At 41.0% G+C, this 19,843-nt stretch overlaps 1 protein-coding gene across 1 annotated transcript in view; it reads left to right on the plus strand.

The window, feature by feature from the left end:
• Positions 1–5,844: 5,844 nt before the first annotated feature.
• Positions 5,845–19,843, plus strand: part of SOHLH2 (spermatogenesis and oogenesis specific basic helix-loop-helix 2) — a 43,399-nt gene continuing 29,400 nt past the window's right edge. The window contains exon 1 of the mRNA XM_043477720.1: positions 5,845–6,054. Coding sequence (XP_043333655.1) covers positions 5,857–6,054 — 198 coding nt within the window. The 5' untranslated portion in view covers positions 5,845–5,856. The remainder of the gene's footprint in view (positions 6,055–19,843) is intronic.

Raw genomic sequence — 19,843 nt, forward strand, 5'->3', positions numbered from 1 at the left:
GAGGCTTATTTTTCTCTCAGTACAATCCATTCAGGTTTCAGCAGTTAAAAAAAAAAAAAAGGATAAATATATCTTGAAAGACAAAGGAGACCAGGAATGGGAGAGGCACTTCAAAGACTTCAGAATTATTGAGTGTCTATTAGGCTGGGTGGTAGGTGCATATACACTCATATACTTTATGTTGTACATCTATTACATACATATATGTATGAAATTTTTCATAATAAAAATTTCTCCAACTGACTTTAACTCATGTTAGTATACATGTAAGTATTTACAAGGAAAGTGTGAACATCATTTTTTTCTCCTTCACCTCATCAGCCACCTTCACAATACCAGAGACTTCTTTAAGATTGTCTAGTATGTTTGTGATGTAGAAATTCCACAGGACTTTAAGTCCGCAGTCTTTGTGGCTTAAAGGAGGCTGTGTGGCTTTGTAACTACTGATCTCCTCGGGCAATAAAGCCATAATCAGTGACTCCAGGGAAGCTGCTTTTAATGGTTCTGCTGTGCGATTACCTGGAGGAACGCCCTCAGAACTATCACTATGGCAGTGCCTCACCTCACTCTGGACCTTGAGTGACGCAGCCGCCCTCATTCATAGTTAGAGTATCACTTTGGTTTAGCTCCACAATTCCTAGTAAAGACTCATTCCATAAAACTAAACTCTGTTGTTAAAAGTATACTGGTATACTGGATGATGAGAAAACTGTCACAACTTAGTGTTATTGGCTGCAAGGCATCATTAAAAGTTGATACTATTATTTGACCTTCATCACTGCCTAAGGGCAATGGTTCCTAATTCACTGGGGAAAACATATTTACTGATCACCCTCTATATGCTGCATACTAGAATACCAAGTGTAGTAAAGAAATCGCTGTGAAAGAATAACTATTCACAATAAAGTCAAAGTGTGTTATTTTATATGTATAACTGGACCACTTTGCTGTGCACCCAAAACTCACACATTGTTAAACAACTCAACACCAACATAAAATAAAACTTACATAAAAAATTATTATTTTAAAGTTACTTTGTATTATAAAGATTATTTGTTTTTTTCCTCTAGCATTTCAGTGGCTTAGGCAAATATCAAGACTTTTTAAAATTAATTTTTATTGGAGTATAGTCGATTTACAGTATTATGTTAGTTTCTGTTGTAAGCAAATGAAGTGAATCAGTTCTACGTATACATTTATTCTTTCACAGATACCATTATTTCCTTTGTACTTAATCATTATTTTTTATCATATTATTTAAAGGAATGTTATTTTAAAGCATATACTATTACAGTTGAAATTTAAGCAAAATTAGGAAAAGAAGCAAAATGAACTGTTTTGCACCCAAAACAAAACAATCTCTGCCTTATCATGCTACTTACAATGAATTCTAATTGTTGAAGCAGAGATGTCAGACAGAGTTGGGAATACCGTGGGAATTTTCCTGTTGTCTTCCCAAATTAACCACCAAAGGAAAGTTTGAGTCAGAGAGTAGCATGGGAGAGCCCCCAAGCCAGGATGAATGAGAATGTTCAGGGGTAAGTGTACTAATAAACTTTACACTATGCAGTTGTCAGAGATGAGCCTTCAGGTTGGGAGAACCAACTGAGCTAAACAAAGGAGGCATGGGAGCAGAAAGGGTCCTAGCCTCTTTGATATAGGGATAACAGGGGGAGTTTTTAGACTGAAATCAGAACCAAGGGATAAATGGGTCAGCAGCTGGGGAGGGTCAGAAGAGATATCCAGAGTGGTGTCTAAATCAGTGAACTTTGTTCACAGTGGTCGCTGGCCAACGTTGCCCTGTCCTTTGAAGGTGGCTCTGGGCTTCTCTAGGCTTCATGTGATTCATCCCTTCAGCACTGTAGTCTCAAGAAAGAGGCCAGTTTGGCTGTTGTGGGGATCCTACGCTGGGGAGAATCCCAGGACACTGTCAGGGAATCCTGTTCACTTGATCTAGTTTAATCTAGTTGACTTGATTAAAAGCTGAATCTTGAAAGCCAGATAGGGGCAAGAGAATGTGTGCCCTAGTGCCTCACTGAGGAATGAGAAGTTAATTTGATAAGCAGAGGAGCCTTGCACACTTTAAATGAGGAAGGGATGAGATTAAAACTAACCTATCCACATTTCCTGTGCCACCACCAACACAACTGATATCGTTCTAACTTTGAGATACCAAGCTTGCCATTTTGGTGCCTGCAATATTTTTTTCCTTTCCTCTAAACCTTGTCTTTTTCTTTCCATGATGAAATGAGTGGCATTATAAAATAAAGGACAGGTTGTAGACTTGGAGGCAGAAAGACCGGAGTCCAAGTCAGTGTATACCAATCAACTACTGAAATGACTTTCATTCATTCATTCACATATTTAGTACCTGCTATGAGCCAGGCGTTTTTCTAGGCCAAGGTGATAATAGTGAATGATACAAATTTCCTGTTCTAGAGAGGGGAGAAAAACAAGTAAAAAACATATATATGCTGTATAACATTAGAAAAATTTTATAAAGAAAAATGGAGGGGTTAGATTCTAATTGGAGTATCCACAGAGATGACATCATAACAGAAATCTACATGAAATGGAGAAACCTGGGGAAAAGCATTCCAAGCAGAAGGATAACAAGAGCAAAATATTATAGCTTTGCACTTACCTGGTATTTTAGGAAGAAGAGGAGGTCATGAGAGGTCCTAGGAATGGTAAGAGATAAGGTTGATGGAGTCAGATGGTATAAAGCCTTGTTAGATTTGGAAAATAATTTAAATTTTTTTCTGACAGAAGGGTTTTCTTTTATTTTAAAAGATTATTCTAGCTATTCTATGATGAACTGCCTGAAAGGAGATGGGGGAAAATGGCAAAAGTGGAAGCAAAGGTCACCTTCCTTAGTTACCAGTATAAAAATATCCTTGTTTGCAATTCTATAATGGAAATTAACAGTCAAGTTATGGTACACTCTTGGATTCAATGTTCCAAAAATATTGCAGGCACAGTGTTTAAAAGTATATGTATTTTAAAAGTGAATTTAGTGCATTCAGTCAGTTCAGTTCAGTTGCTCAGTCATGTCCGACTCTTTGCGACCCCATGAATCGTAGCACGCCAGGCCGCCTGTCCATGACAAACTCCCGGAGTTTACTCAAACTCATGCCCATCAAGTCGATGATGCCATCCAGCCATCTCATCCTCATAGTGCATTAGTAAATGTAAAAAAATATTAGTAAAAATGATTGAAATCAGTTAAGCCTCTGGCTTTCAATCTCTGTGGTTACAGTCCTACTTACTTAGGAGAGCATTCTTTGGGCCTCAGCGTCTTTAAACAGAAAGGACAATCAGGTAATCCCTAGGTTCCTATCAGATTATAAACTGCTCTGATTCTGAGAACAAGCCAAGTATAGAACAGTTTCTAGAAAATATCTGGATGGAAAATTTCCAAATATTTTAAGAATAGGTTCTTCACGAGTTCATTTGAGGAGACCATGTGTACTGTACTACTTACAAACCTATTTGTAATTTGAATATTGTGAGAAATACATAATTATAATTTACTTGGGGGGGAAATAATGTAATGCATATAGCATATGAATGCTAGTAGTTTTAAATGATTGGAAAACTATTTTCTAAGAGGAATTTGAATTGTTAATTTTGAGTATGTTTTTAAATATATTTCTCTCTATAGAATTATTCTATTATTTTTTATATATTTTATAACTCTTGGTATTCAGCTTTCCATCAAGAATATAACTAGCATATTGTTACTCTAGGGGACCACAGGAAGAGTTCGTCTGTCCATTTATCTCCAGTAATAAAAATGAGTATGATTCAAGAATGTTGATGGTGAAAAAGAAGTTAAATGGTTTAAAATTCTGTGTTAAAATTCAGAAGGTTTATAGTAGAGCCTCTCAACCTCAGTGCTAATGACATTTGGGGCCAGATAATTAATTCTCAGTTCTGGGAGGCTGTTCTGGGCACTGTATGATATTTAGTTTAGTATGATAAATTTATGAATTTAGATTCCTGATGTCTGCTCAGGACATCTGCTAGTTGTGACAATGGAAAAATGTCTTTAGATGTTGACAACTGTTTCTTAAGAGACAAAAATTGCCCCCAGTGAGTGTCATTGTGTTTCCATAGATGCCTGGTCATTTACAGAGTAAGCTTCTTTCTTTTGGGAGATTGGAAATTTCTCAAATATCTAAATTGGTTCTTATGGAACCTGGAGTCTTATATTTTTGATACTGAAGAGCTTTATCACCTTTTTGCTTCCTCCAACACAGGAAATGATTACCTCCTCTTGCATAAATTTAGTCATCATCCACTCAAATTTAAAAGCAATGACTGTGTCAGCTTCCACAATAGTTTCATCACTATTAGCATCAGACTTGCTAATCTAGACCTTTAGATCAATGATAAACTTGATTACCAGACTGGGGAAGGTGCTTAATGCTGCCTCAATTCATCCCTACCTCAGTGCCTGGGGATGAATTCACCTATGTTGATATTATTGGGCAAACTAACTGCTTCACAGATGTTTAGCTGAACACTCTTAGTTTCTGATTAACTGGAAAAACAATAGAGCCAAAATTCAGTTCAGTTCAGTTATTCAGTCCTGTCTGACTCTTTGCAACCCCATGGACTGCAGCACACCAGGCTTCCCTGTCCATCACCAACTCCTGGACCTTGCTCAAACTCTTGTCCATCGAGACAGTGAGGTCATCCAACCATCTCATCCTCTGTCTTCCCCTTCTCCTCCTGCCTTCAGTCTTTCCCTTCTCCTCCTGCCTTCAATCTTTCCCAGCAACAGGGTCTTTTCCAATGAGTCAGTTCTTCACATCAGGTGGCCAAAGTATCAGCATCAGTCCTTCCAATGAATATTCAGGACTGATTTACTTTAGGATTGACTGGTTTGATCTCCTTGCAGTCCAAGGGACTCTCAAGAGTCTTCTCAAACACCACAGTTCAAAAGCATCAGTTCTTCGGTTGGTCCATTTACAGCTTTCTTAGTATCTATTAAAAAGTGTACATTTACTTCCAAAAATAATGCATAATGATCCCATCAGAAATTTATCTGCATTTTTCTTTGCATGAAAATCATGGGCAACCACTACTATATTTTTGCACGCTGTCATGATCTAAATCAGAACACTGCCACCATCTGCTCAGGAAACAGCAGGCTTGCCCAGAGATGGGAGGTGCCGGGTCAAGTAGAGCACGTGTGTATTATATGTTCAAGTAAGATCAAGAGTCTAGCCAAATCCAAAGTGACATCCCCACCCCCCACCCCAACTTTTTAGCAATGAAAGAAACCAAGAACAGTGGTAAAGACAAGAGGAAGGATCCCTTGGGGTCGGGGCATTCAGTGGATCTCAATAAAATCTCTAGCAAGGCTGAACAAAGTAGGTTTCATAACAGCCACCACCTGGAGATTTCTCACTTGAGAAATGACGACGATATTTGTTGACTCACAGGACAAAATGAAAGGTTTCTAAAACTCTTAGTTTCCTAGTAGTTTGGAAAGAAAGCACCACAATCAGTCTTCACCATCCCTATCCTTGGAATAGGATAGGGATCCACCATCCCTTGGTCTTGGAAAAAGAAAAACAAATCCAGTTTTCTAATTCCTAATGTTTAAACTTGAAAGCATTCCTATAAGACACTGAAGACTTTTTAGATATGTCCTTGCCCCAGGCCTGAGCTGTGTGAGGTCCCAGGGCAAGTGAAATGGAACTTTAGGTGGGCTGCCGCTAGTGACAGGGTCTCCTGAGGCCCCGCAGGGCACCCTGGGGCGGCCCATCCCCATTCCCCCCGGTCCCCCGGAAGTCCCCCCTCCCCCGACCTGGTCCTGCCGAGACTCGGAGCCACACGGGCGGCATGGCCACTTTAAGGGCGGGCCGGGGGCGGGCGCCCCGCAGCTGGGGGCCCAGAGCCATTGGCGCGGGGCTGGCGGCAGACGAGGCAGGCGGGCTGCCAAGCTCCTCCCGCGGTGAGGCTGCCCCAGGACCCGCACGTGCGCAACCTGCCATGGCGGCCTCAATTACCGGCCCGGAGTTCGGCCAAACCCCTGGGCAGGTAAGAGGCTGAGGAGGAGGAGGAAGGGGAGGCAGCTGCGTTTATAACGGCTCGCGGGCCGGCTCGGGGCCCCGTCGGGCGGCACAGCTCCCTGGGTGCAGGCCAGCTCGTCGCGGGGACGGCCCCGGGGGCCTTTGCGGGGCGCGAGCCAGTCCAAGACGCCTCTCTGGCAACCCAGCTGGCTGCTGGGAGCCCTCGGCGGGCGCCTGCCTATTTCGAGGTTGCGGACGCGCTCGGTCACCTCAGGAGCAGAGGCCCGAGGAGGGAAGGGGACCGGGCCGTGTTGTCGTCACAGAGTCACCCCCTCGAGCTCTTGACGCTCGCCCAGCACAGACTCATTTTCGGGGCCTTGGACCACCGGTGGGGCGACCCGAGGGCGAGACGTCATGGGCTGGTGACGAGATAAAACGGGAAAGGCAATTTTTATGTTTTCGCCTGAAAATACAGAAGTTGATTCCACACGTTTCAGTTTGGATATGGAGACTTTTAGTCACCATCTTGAATACGGGAAAGTTGATCGTCAGGTCTCTAATCTGCACAACTCGGGTGCCTTTTTCTTTTTTCTTTCTTTCACTTTGCTCACTGGCGGGGTGTCCGGAGTGTCCTTGCACGCCCCCGACCCCCAAACCGGCTGACGCATGTCGAGATGTCGCCATTGGTGGGAAAAGGCGGCTGCCCTCCTCCCACATCCTCCCACCCTATTCACAAATCTGCCCCTACCCCGGCCTCAGGGAGGCGGGGGGCTGGGGCGCACCTTATTTATCATCCCCTTGGCAGAAATGCAGAATCATTTTTGTGACTCATTTTCGATAATAATGAAAGGGGATTAGCAGCCCACCAGGAAGGAAGCATAAGCTAAACCCCACCCCACCCTAGGAAGCAAGGCGAGCTGGTGTTGACTTTCTTCTATTTCACGTCTTGATAAATGTGAGAGGGAAACCTTCTGGGCGCTGTCGAGTTTTGTACCCCTGAGAGTGTTCTGCATACTCCAGTCTCTTCACTCCTTGAGAACAAGCTTTCTGAACCGAATTACTACCACTTGGAAGTGGACCATGTTTAAGAGGTTTTTGTAATTCTTTCAAAATGGAAGCACTTATTGGGCTTCCCTCATAGCCTAGTCGGTAAAGAATCTGCCTGCAATGCAGAAGACCGGGATTCGATTCTTAGGTCGGGAAGATCCCTTGGAGAAGGAAATGGCAACCCACTCCAGCATTCTTGCCTGGAGAATCCCATGGACAGAGGAGCCTGGCAGGCTACAGTACATGGGGTTGCAAAGAATCGGACACGACTTAGCGACTGAAGAGAGAGAGAGAGATTTAAACTCAGGAAAAACAGTATTTTGGGGGTGTGTGATTCGGCAGAGCTGCACACAGTGGAATTCTGAATAAAATATCTGATGCCCAAGTAGTTAGTACATAGATGATTGTGGCTTTCCACCCTTAAGAGACCCCGAAGCCCCAACTGCACCCTTTGAGCAACTTGTTCATTTCTCCAGATAGAGCTGCCTAAAGCCCTGACTCCTGGGGAACCTGGTGGCCAGCAAGCGCCCCAGTCAGCGCACGAGCCCGCCCAGCTGCTGCTGATTGTCAGGGCTGCTCCCGGTGATAAGAGTGACATAAATAACAGCTCACTAAAATGCAGGAGCGATTTGCTTTAAGCACTTCAGCACCTGCTGTTACTAATTAAGGGTTTAGCCTGCCACAGATTGCAAATGGAAATCCAGTGTTTTAAAAATGGCAGAGACTGCGGTGCTCTGCCTGTTAGCTGATCTCAGTAATCAGAGTGGATGAAGAGCCTGGGTGATGATGGTGTCGCGTTGTAAAAAACTGCCCACATTTAAGGGAGCTACACCAAGGTGTTTATCCCTGAGTGCTGGAATTAAATGCTTTTTATTTTCTCTTCGGACTGCTTTGAATTTTCCAACCTCCCACAATGAATATGTATTGCCTTTGTTAAGAGTGCAGTAAACAATTCAGATAGGAAAAAAAAAAATTCCACCAAATGAAGCCCGGCATCAGTTTGGGTCAGGGTGCTCACTGGTGAATATCTTAGAGGTACTAAAGGCAGTTTTCCAGAACTGAATATACTAGAACGTTTTATTCATTTTCCTTTTATTCTTAGCAGTGGATTCTTCTCATCACCTGTGCTCATATTACACCATCAGCAAGCTATTTTTAACTGTATAAATATTCAAATTTAAGTTGATTAGAAGCTCTTCAGTTAATTTGAGTTACTTGGGGACAGCAGGGCAGTGTTCTGATCTGTCTGATTTAGGAACGTTCCTCGTGTGCTGATTTTGCAGGGCAGAGACAGAAGCTTTTGGCAGGAGAGTGAATCAGTTCTCAGACCAGCTTTATTTTCTGCCCCTCCGTGTCCTGTTGCAAGGTGCAGAAGGGCCCATGAGGAGTACTTTACTTCCTCATCTCTTTCAGAATCTCTTTCCACCTCTCCTCAGTTTCTCCCCAGTACCTGGGTTCTGCCCGTCAAATCTCACTGTAGACTTTTCTCCACAAGACTAGCTGAGGAATTCTACAGAATTTAGAACTGGGCCTCTGAGCAGAATATTGTGGTGAGAAGCATTAGAGCTAGCCAGGAAAGGGTTCACATTAGTAACTGATGCACATTGTTCAAAAATTAACCTGCATTACCTGTGGCTCAAGTAATGAAGACAGCAGTTTGGTTTCGGGCTATTTTCACTGCCTGATGTGGACACATTTTCCTTCCAATTCTACTCTCCCCTTCCCATCTCCTTGATTTGATGAGTTCCATGTGCTCAAGTTTGGTGTTACCTGGGATCATAAAGCAGTACTACCACCTGCAGGGCATTGTACAAACAATTCTCCTTAACAACATTCCTGTGATTTAGTATTATTCAGACGGTAAAGCGTCTGCCTACAATGCAGGAGACCCGGGTTTGATCCCTGGGTCAGGAAGATCCACTGGAGAAGGAAATGGCAACCCACTCCAGTACTCTTGCCTGGAAAATCCCATGGACGGAGGAGCCTGGTAGGCTACAGTTCATGGGGTCGCAAAGAGTCAGACACGACTGAGCGACTTCACTTCACTTCACCCTCCTGGCCACATGAGGACTGCAGAGGTATCTTACTCAGAGATGCTCGTTAGTGACTAAACAAGGCAACGGATGCTGTTATACCTACCTCAAAAGCCTTTGCCCTCTTCTGCAAACTGTGTCAAACTGTTAAAAAAATATGTTGTATATTAACACATATATATGAAATCTAGGAAAATAGTACTGATGAACCTATTTGCAGAGATGTAGTCGTAGAGAACTGATTTGTGGACACATTGGGGGAGGTAGAACATGGGATGAATGGAGAGAGGAGCACTGACTTGTTTACACTGTCATGTGGGAAATAGCTAGCTAGTGGGGAGCTGCTGTCCAGCACAGGGAGCTGAGCCCTGTGCTCCAGCGGGTGGGGTGGGGGGTGAGGGAGGGTCAAGGGGGAGGCGATGTATGTGTACACACGGCTGCTTCACACTGTTGTACAGTAGAGACTAACACGACTTTGGAAAGCAGTTATGCTCTAATTTTTTTTTTTAAGGATCAGTAACAGCTTTAGTACAACTGATCTTCCACTATTTTTCCTGTGTTCCAAGGATTGAAAGTCATTTTTTCTTAATAGCAAAAAGAAAAAAATAAAAAGATTCCTGGGATGTAAGCCCCACGAGGACAGAGAGCTGGTCTGTCTGTTCACCTTGAATTCCCAGCACAGCATCTGCCCTGGAGTAGGGACTCAATAAATACCAACTGTGAGAGTGCTTAGACATCAAGTATACTTAAGCAGATGCAATAAAAGTGGCAGGAGGTCTTAAAGGGAAAAAAGAAACTTTACTACTAGAAAGGTTTGCAAGTGATTCATAGCCCAGGACATTCTAGTTGACATGTGTTTTTTAGTATAATGATTAATAGCACCCACTTTGTTCTCATAAGTCTCAGTTTGGAAGGTAAATTAAATGGTCAGCCCATCTGTAGCAGGCATGTTACTTTTGGACACTCATAGGTTGCTTCAGTTAACCTGGTTAACTGAAAAACAAAAATATAGTTACTTGTTTTAGGACCCCTTGTTAATGACTGTTTCACTGCTTGGTGTTTGGTTCACAAGGGATTGTAATGATATAAAAGAAACCCTGTGCCCTAGTGGAGATTCTTAAACACTCTTCACTCAGAAGCATCATGGTGGCTTAGACTCCCACTTCCTCCAAATATTAATGGAAATGAGGAATGTTTACAAAATTAAAAGGAAACACTCTAAAAGGGTCCTGATACTCTCTACTGTACAAATTCCAGATTTCAAAATTCACTTAAGAGTGTTATGCTGTCTTCTTAGAATGTAGAAGGAGGACATGAAGCTGGTGACATGGGTTGATATTAGGCTATGAAAGGCCATGCTAAGGAGTTTGAATTTTTATTCTGTTTAAAATAGAGTGGGGCTGGAGAGTGGGATTGGCTTATGATGATCAACTGAGCACACCTATCAACATTCTGGCCTCCCCACTCTACTGGCAAGAGTTGCTTAACAGTGTGCTGATACCTTTAGCACGTAAATATTGAAAAGACAAAAAAAAAAAAAACGGAGGTGGTATTCTAAATTAGAAGTCCATGGAGACATATATTCAGTTCATTTAAGTTCAGTTGCTCAGTTGTGTTTGACTCTTTGCGACCCCATGGACTGCAGCACGCCAGACTTCCCTGTCTATCACCAACTCCCAGAGCTTGCTCAAACTCATGTCCATCGGGTCAGTGATGCCATCTAACCATCTCATCCTCTGTTGTCCCATTCTCCTCCTGCCTTCAGTCTTTCCCAACGTCAAGGTCTTTTCCAAGGAGTCAGTTCTTCATATCAGGTGGATAAAGGATTGGAGCTTTACCTTCAGCATCAATCCTTCCAATGAATATTGAGGACTGATTTCCTTTAGGATTGACTGGTTTGATCTCCTTGCAGTCCAAGGGACTCTCAAGAGTCTTCTCCAACACCACAGTTTAAAAGCATCAATTCTTCAGCACTCTGCTTTCTTTATAGTTCAACTCTCACATCCATACATAACTACTGGAAAAACCAGTAGACAGACCTTTGTCGGCAAAGTAATGTCTCTGCTTTTTAATATGCTGTCTAGATTGGTCATAACTTTTCTTCCAAGGAGCAAGCATATTTTAATTTCATGGCTGCAGTCACCATCTGCAGTGATTTTGGAGCTCAAAAAAATAACGTCTGACACTGTTGCCAGTTTCCCCATCTATGTGCCATGAAGTGATGGGGCTGGATGCCGTGATCTTAGTTTTCTGAATGTTGAGCCTTAAGCCAACTTTTTCACTCTCTTTCACTTTCATCAAGAGGCTCTTTAATTCTGCTTTGCTTTCTGCCATAAGGGTGTTGTCATCTGCATATCTGAGGTTTTTGATATTCTCCCAGCAATCTTGATTCCATCTTCTGCTTCATCCAGCCCAGCATTTCTCATGATGTACCCTGCATATAAGTTAAATAAGCAGAGAGATGATGTGCATCCTTGACATACTCCTTTCCCGATTTGGAACCAGTCTGTTGTTCTATGTCCAGTTCTAACTGTTGCTTCTTGACCTGCATACAGATTTCTCAGGAGGCAGGTCAGGTGGTCTGGTATTCCCATCTCTTGAAGAATTTTCCACATTTTGTTTGTGATCCACATAGTCAAAGGTTTTGGCGTAGTCAATAAAGCAGAAGTATTTGTTTTTCTGGTATTCTCTTGCTTTTTCAATGATCCAACGGATGCTGGCAATTTGATCTCTGGTTCCTCTGCCTTTTCTAAATCCAGCTTGAACATCTTGAAGTTCATGGTTCATGTACTGTTGAAGCCTGACTTGGAGAATTTTGACCCAAACTTGCCCGTGAGTGTCCAGGAGTCTCTGGTGGAAGCGTGGGACGGCAGTGGCCTGCTGCAGGGTTGGGGGCACTGAGTATAGCACTGCCTGCATGGGACCTTTTGAAAGAGGTCCATTATCTTCATTACCTCCACCATAGTTTGGCTTCAGGGCAAATAACGGGGAGGAAACACAGCCCCACCCTTCAACCAAATATTGGATTAATGGCCCCGCCCATCAGAACAAGCTTCCATAAGCCTCTTATCCTTCTCCATCAAAGGGCAGACAGACTGAAAACCACAGTCACAGAAAATTAACCAATCTGATCATGTGGACCACAGCCTTGTCTAACTCAATGAAACTATGAGCCATGCCATGTAGGGCCACCCAAGATGGACGGGTCATGGTGGAGAGGTCTGACAAAATGTGGTCCACTGGAGAAGGGAATGGCAAACCACTTCAGTATTCTTGCCTTGAGAAGCTCATGAACAGTATGAAAAGGCAAAAAGATAGGACACTGAAAGATGAAGTCCCCAGGTCAGTAGGTGCCCAATATGCGACTGGAGATCAGTGGAGAACGCCAGAAAGAATGAAGAGATGGAACCAGAGCAAAAACAACATCCAGTTATGGATGTGACTGGTGATGGAAGTAAAGTCCGATGCTGTAAAGAGCAATATTGCATAGGAATCTGGAATGTAAGTTCCATGAATCGAGGCAAATTGGAAGTGGTCGAACAGGAGATGGCAAGAGTGAACGTTGACATTTTAGGAATCAGCAAACTAAAATGGACTGGAATGGGTGAATTTAACTCAGATGGCCATTATATCTACTACTATGGGCAAGAATCCCTTAGAAGAAATGGAGTAACCCTCAACAAAAGAGTCCAAAATGCAGTACTTGGATACAGTCTCAAAAGCGACAGAATGATCTCTCTTTGTTTCCAAGGCAAACCATTCAGTATCACAGTAATCCAAGTCTGTGCCCCTACCAGTAATGCTGAAGAAGCTGAAGTTGAACGGTTCTATGAAGACCTACAAGAACTTCTAGAACTAGCACCCAAAAAAGATGTCCTTTTCATTGTGGGGTACTGGAATGTGAAAGTAGGAAGTCAAGAAATACCTGGAGTAACGGGCAAATTTGGCCTTGGATTACAGAATGAAACCAAGCAAAGGCTAACAGAGTTTTGCCAAGAGCACTCACTGGTCACAGCAAACACCCTCTTCCAACAACACAAGAGAAGACTCTACACATGGACATCACCAGATGGTCAATACCAAAATCAGATTGATTATATTCTTTGCAGCCAAAGATGGAGAAGCTCTATACAGTCAGCAAAAACAAGACTGGGAGCTGACTGTGGCTCAGACATGTATTAATAACAACCAAATGTAATGCTTAGTCCTTAATGGGCTCTTGATTTGAAGAAGATCTGAGCATTAAAAAAAAAAGAAAAGAAAAAACGCAAGAAAGCTTGAAATTTACAAAGCAGATGGAAGAATCAAATTGCCACTAAAACAAAAGTAGAAAAAAAACCCACAGCTTAAAAGACATGGAGAAGAGAAATAATGCCCAGGTGAAACAATTCTAGTGACAGTCCAGGCAGAATGTTAGCAGAAAGGAACATGAAATGGGCCCAAGGGCTCTTCCCTGGTAAAGAATTAGCCGTCTGCAGAACCCTGGGCCAGCTGGGGCCCTGGAGTTCTTTACTCGGGACTCTCCCCTTTCATTCCTACTACAGCCAGAGCATGGAGCTTACAAGCCAAGAGCCAGACCCAGGCACTGCTTTTTCTAAGGAAAATGAACTCTATCTGAGCCACGGGCTCCTGGTATTGGGTGTTTCCAGAGGTCTCCAGCTGACGAAAATGGAAGGAAAGGCAGCTGTCTCTACCCCGGAGGGAAAACAGAGTGCTTGGTTTTTAGAGTCAAGCTGCCTTTATTTAGACAAATAGCCAGTCCCCGTCTCTGCCCTCCAGCCTTTCTTCCACCATCCCTCCCGCTCACATCAAATCCACAGTCGGTGGTTCCTTTAAAAGAAATAGTGACTGGGGAAGCAGACCACCCCACCTTCAGGGGAAACTGCTCACACTGTTTCAACTGAGTCCTTGATTCATATTTTATGTTTGGATAACCAAGAATGGCAGACAGCTGTTCCAGGGATAGGTGATAAGGGTGGTAGGAAAAACTTTTAAATTTCTAATTTGTATCTTTAGAGGGGATATCATATCCTAAAAATAGCAGACTATGATCAATTATTAAAGGAAAAAATATTAGAAATGAGCAATTCACATTAAATTAACTGAAATTGTAAAAATCTTTAGAATAGCACTAAAGCCTGAGCTAGTAATATGAACAAAAACTTAAGTCTCTCAGAAGTTGAGACATGAAGGATCAATTTAGGAAGACCAGCATCTAACAGACTGTTCCTAAGGACAGAAACAACAGAAGGGAGGAAACGACCAAAGAAATAATAGGAGGAACTTTCTAGAGCTGAAGATCCACTGAGTGCCAAGTGAGCTGAGTAAGACCCATACCCAGACACATCCTAGAAAACAGAGTCCACAGCATGAGAGAAAAGCCCTAAAAGAAAAGCAAGGCAGTCTTTTCTTTTCATCAGCAACTCTGGATGTGAGAAGTCAACGACCCAGTATCTTCAGAGTTCAGAGATAAAGAGATTCTAACGTGTTGGGAGTATTTTGATTAGAAAAGCGGCATTGAATTGTGAGCCCTAATGCCACCAAAGAACATAAATAAGGAGTTTTCACTCTTAAAACATTGTAGGAACAACAGAGGGAAAAGGAAAATTTGCTCAGCCTAACAGAAAGCTTTGGAAAAGAGAAACAAAATTATAGTGAATGGAAAACCTCAGATAACAAATGAAAGGAATAAGACCATTTCATTTTAAGTTATAAATGTTTCACAATTAATTAATGTTAATGAATTACATTATATTGATTACCTTAATTAGCTAATGCTCATTAACTAGTGCCATTAATGTAATTACTTATTAAAAACTCAGTAATTATGTATAAAAAACTGAAATCTGATGGAAAAATCAAAAAATTCAAATGTATGTTACTTGCAAAATTCATACAAAATCAAAATGATATAGAAAGCCTCAAAGGGATGCAAAAAACTAACTGCTGAATATCAGAAAAAAATAAAATTTCAGATGAAAAGCATTAAAAAAAAAAGATTTTATATATAGTTTATTCTCAATGTAGTTAGCAATATGTGATATTTATATGTTAATACATACTGAATAAACATAGATCACTATATATAGTATATATTAAGTATTACAGTTACATATTTGTATGAGTATATGAAATTATTAGGAACCTTTATGTACCTAATCCATAGTTATACATAGAGTCTATAGTTAGAGAAATTGATAAGTTGACAAACCATATTTAGAGAGGGACAATTTATACATCTGCTTCATAAAGTGGAAGATCAAATAGACCTAAAGTAAGTGAGACAGCAATGAACAAGTTTAATCTGAAAGCTATGTAAAGACTATATGCCCAGTGGAATATGTGCAGTTTTTTTTAAGTATCCCTGTAACATTAAACATTGTATATTAAGTCACAGAGAAAATACCAACCAGTTCTAAAAAGTAGGAGTCATGTTGGGTACATCCACTGATGACAATGCACTGAAACAAGAAATGAGTCAATAGCCCCCAAAATTAAAAAAAGAAAAAACCACTAACCACTTGACAATAACTTCATTATATAGGTGTTTAAAATAACACTTATTTTACTAGTAAGCATTAAGGAACAAGGCAGGCAGTCTAAAACTTAACTTTATAAAGTGACTTCAAGCCGAGATTTCACAGACAAGTTTTATCCAAACCTCAAGAAGCCAATAATTTCTTGTTTTATAAAATATTCAAGACCATAGAATAATTTTGAAGCTTTCTATTTCTTCATGGTTGGCATAACCTTGATACCCAAGCCAGATAAGTCAGTACCATAAAACAAAATTAGATCCAGTTTTACTTATGAACATAGATGCAGAAATAGAAAATAAAATAAATGAATCGGTCTGCTTTAAACATAGGTTTATCCCAGTAATTCGATGATGACTTGACATTAGGAAATCTATTAATGTAATTCACTAATGGATGACAGGAGAAAAAAAAATATAGTCATGTTGATACTGAAAAAGCTGTTGATAAATTTTAACACCCATTTCTGATTTAAAATTCTTAGCCTCCAAATAGAGAACTATTTAAGTTGGTAAAGGGTGTTGACCTTCAGTAGTGGTAAAAACATTTGAAATATTCCCATTATAGAAAGTCAGGAACAAGACATGCATGCTCAATTCACTCCTGCTATTTATCGTTGTTTTGAATGTCCTCTGTGTGTGTGTTAAGTTGCTTCAATTGTATCCGACTCTGCAATCCTGTGGACTATATCCCTCTTGGCTCCTCTGTCTGTGGGATTCTCCAGGCAAGAATACTGGAGTGGGTTGCTGTGCCCTCCAGGGGATCTTCCCAACCCAGGGATCAAACTGGCATCTTTTATGTCTCCTGCATTGGCAGGCAGATTCTTTACCACTAGCGCCACCTGGAAAGTCCTTTGAATGTCCTAGCCATGCTTTAAGATCAATAAGTAAAAGACATAAATTCTGGAGACAGGGATAAAGATGTCATTTTTTAAAACTATATGATAACCTATCAAGGAAATTGAAGAATCAGCTAAAAAATATTGAAACTAAACGGAGAGTATCTAAAAGTACTTGAAGCAAATTCCTTATGCAGAAATCGATAGTACTTCTCTTTGTCAGCTACAATCAGTCAGGAAGTATAGTGAGAAAATATATCTCTTTCACATTGATGCTGAAATCTTGAAAAATCTAGGAATCAATGTGTGAAGACAGTTGAAAAATCTATGTGAAGGTAACTAGAAAACTGAAGGTCCAATATTTTAACCACCTGATGTGATCAGCCGACTCACTGGAAAAGACCCTGATGCTGGGAGAGACTGAATGCAGGAGAAGGGGAGGACAGAAGAGGAGATGGTTAGATGGCATCACCGACTCAACGAACATGAGTTTGGGCAAACTGAGAGATGGTGAAGGACAGGGAATCTTGGCGTGCTGCGGTCCATGGGGTTGCAGAGTCAGACATGACTCAGCCACTGAACAACAACAAGAAAAATGAACAACAGAAGATCGGATTTCTCTGAGTCATACTTCCTAAAAAGGGAGATGTAATACCATAATGATAGTCCCTAATTAATCTTAAAAGTAAATGCCAACCTTAATCAAAATTTCAACAGGACTCCTTATGGAACTTGACAAGCTGATGATAAAATTCTGTAGGAAGAGACATTGTGAGAAAATATCTAAGGACCAAATAGAAAAATAGTAAGGAGGAACCATATGCTCTAGCAAATATAAAACATAAAGAGCTAGTAATTAGACAGTGTGCTATTAACCAGGAATAGGCAAATAGATCAATGCATCAGAATGAAGTCCCCCCAAATTTACATACATACACACTTATATAGTACCTATATATGGCATTTGAAACTACTAAGAGAAGTTTAGCTTATTCATTAATGCTGTTTTTTGATATTTTAATTGGGTTGTATTTAATATCTGTGTAGAATAAAACACAGAAATGAAAGATTCAGATGGAAATTCTGTTTTTTCTAACTAAATGTGCTTGAAAATATCCCCAAATGAAAATAAAGAACCTTTTTGGTTCCTAATCTTGGAATTTGAATAGCACATATATTCCATTCAAAGAAAGGGTTTGGTTTGAGTATTTCTTAGAATTGGGGGATTTAAATCCTTCTCTGTTCTTTGAAATGTGTGTTTCATCAAAATCAATGATATAGTCCAATTAAAATTTTTTAAATGGAAAAAAAAATCGTATTTTCTCAACAGCAAGACTGCAAAGGCCATGCTATTTGCTAAACTATTTTTCTGGAGCCTTTGATGAAGTATTAATTTTCTATCTAAAAACATTTTGTTTTCTACTAATACCTTTTATTTAGATGTCGTCTAAATAGTAATCATTTAAAATAAGCATATAAACTTGTATAAATTAGAAAGTAGTATTAAGAGAAACAAACTTTAAATTTTCTAAGCACCTAATAAATGCTTTCATCCAGGACATTCAACATCTTCAAGTAAAAATTTTGTGGAGAGTTCTTTCTCAAATATGAAACTTGTACATTGTAATCACTCTGTTCAATAAAAGCACATTTTGTACATATATACATGTATATACATATGTATATATACATATATATATGTGCGCACACACACACTCATATATATACACACCCATACAGTTCAGTTCAGTTGCTCAATCATGTCCGACTCTTTTTGACCCCATGAATCGCAGCATGCCAGGCCTCCCTGTCCATCACAAACTCCCGGAGTTGATCAAACTCATGTCCATCAAGCGGTGATGCCATCCAGCCATCTCATCCTCTGTCGTCCCCTTCTCCTCCTGCCCCCAATCCCTCCCAGCATCAGGAACGCTTCCCGTGAGGTGGGCAAAGTATTGGAACTTCAGCTTCAACATTAGTCCTTCCAGTGAACACCCAGGACTGATCTCCTTTAGGATGGACTGGTTGGATCTCCTTGCAGTCCAAGGGACTCTCAAGAGTCTTCTCCAACACCACAGTTCAAAAGCATCAATTTTTCGGTGCTCAGCTTTCTTCACAGTCCAAGTCTCACATCCATACATGACTACTGGAAAAGCCATATCCTTGACTAGATGGACCTTTGTTGGCAAAGTAATGTCTCTGCTTTTTAATATGCTGTCTAGGTTGGTCATAACTTTCCTTCCAAGGAGTAAGCATCTTTTAATATCATGGCTCCTGTCACCATCTGCAGTGATTTTGGAGCTCAAAAAAATAAAGTCTGCCACTGTTTGCACTGTTTTCCTATCTATTTCCCATGAAGTGATGGGACCGGATGCCGTGATCTTAGTTTTCTGAATGTTGAGCTTTAAGCCAACTTTTTCACTCTCCTCTTTCACTTTCATCAAGAGGCTCTTTAGTTCTCCTTCACTTTCTGCCGTAAGGGTGGTGTCATCTGCATATCTGAGGTTATTGACATTTATCCCGGCAATCTTGATTCCAGATTGTGCTTCATCCAGCCCAGTGTTTCTCATGATGTACTCTGCATGTAAGTTAAATAAGCACGGTGACAATATACAGCTTTGACGTACTCCTTTTCCTATTTGGAACCAGTCTGTTGTTCCATGTCCAGTTCTAAGTGTTGCTTCCAGACCTGAATATAGATTCCTCAAGGGACAGGCCAGATGGTCTGGTATTCCCATCTCTTTCAGAATTTTCCATAGTTTGTGGTGATCCACACAGTCAAAGGCTTTGGCATAGTCAATAAAGCAGAAATAGATGTTTTTCTGGTATTCTCTTGCTTTTTCGATGATCCAGTGGATGTTGGCAATTTGATCTCTGGTTCCTTTGTCTTTTCTAAAACCAGTTTGAACATCTGGAAGTTCACGATTCACGTATTGCTGAAGCCTGGCTTGGAGAATTTTGAGCAGTACTTTACTAGCGCGTGAGATGAGTGCAATTGTGTGGTAGTTCAAGCACTCTTTGGCATTGTCTTTCTTTGGGATTGGAATGAAAACTGACCTTTTCCAGTCCTGTGGCCACTGCTGAGTTTTCCACATTTGCTGGCATGTTGAATGCAGCACTTTCACAGCATCATCTTTCGGGATTTGAAATAGCTCAACTGGAATTCCATCACCTCCACTAGCTTTGTTCATAGTGATGCTTCCTAAAGACCACTTGACTTCACATTCCAGGATGTCTGGCTCCAGGTGAGTGATCACACCATCGTGATTATCTGGGTCATGAAGATCTTTTTTGTATAGTTCTTCTGTGTGTTCTTGCCACCTCTTAATATTTTCTGCTTCTGTTAGGTCCATACCATTTCTG

This window comes from Cervus canadensis, chromosome 9, assembly GCF_019320065.1.
Source record: "Cervus canadensis isolate Bull #8, Minnesota chromosome 9, ASM1932006v1, whole genome shotgun sequence".
NCBI classification, from domain to species: Eukaryota; Metazoa; Chordata; class Mammalia; order Artiodactyla; family Cervidae; genus Cervus; species Cervus canadensis.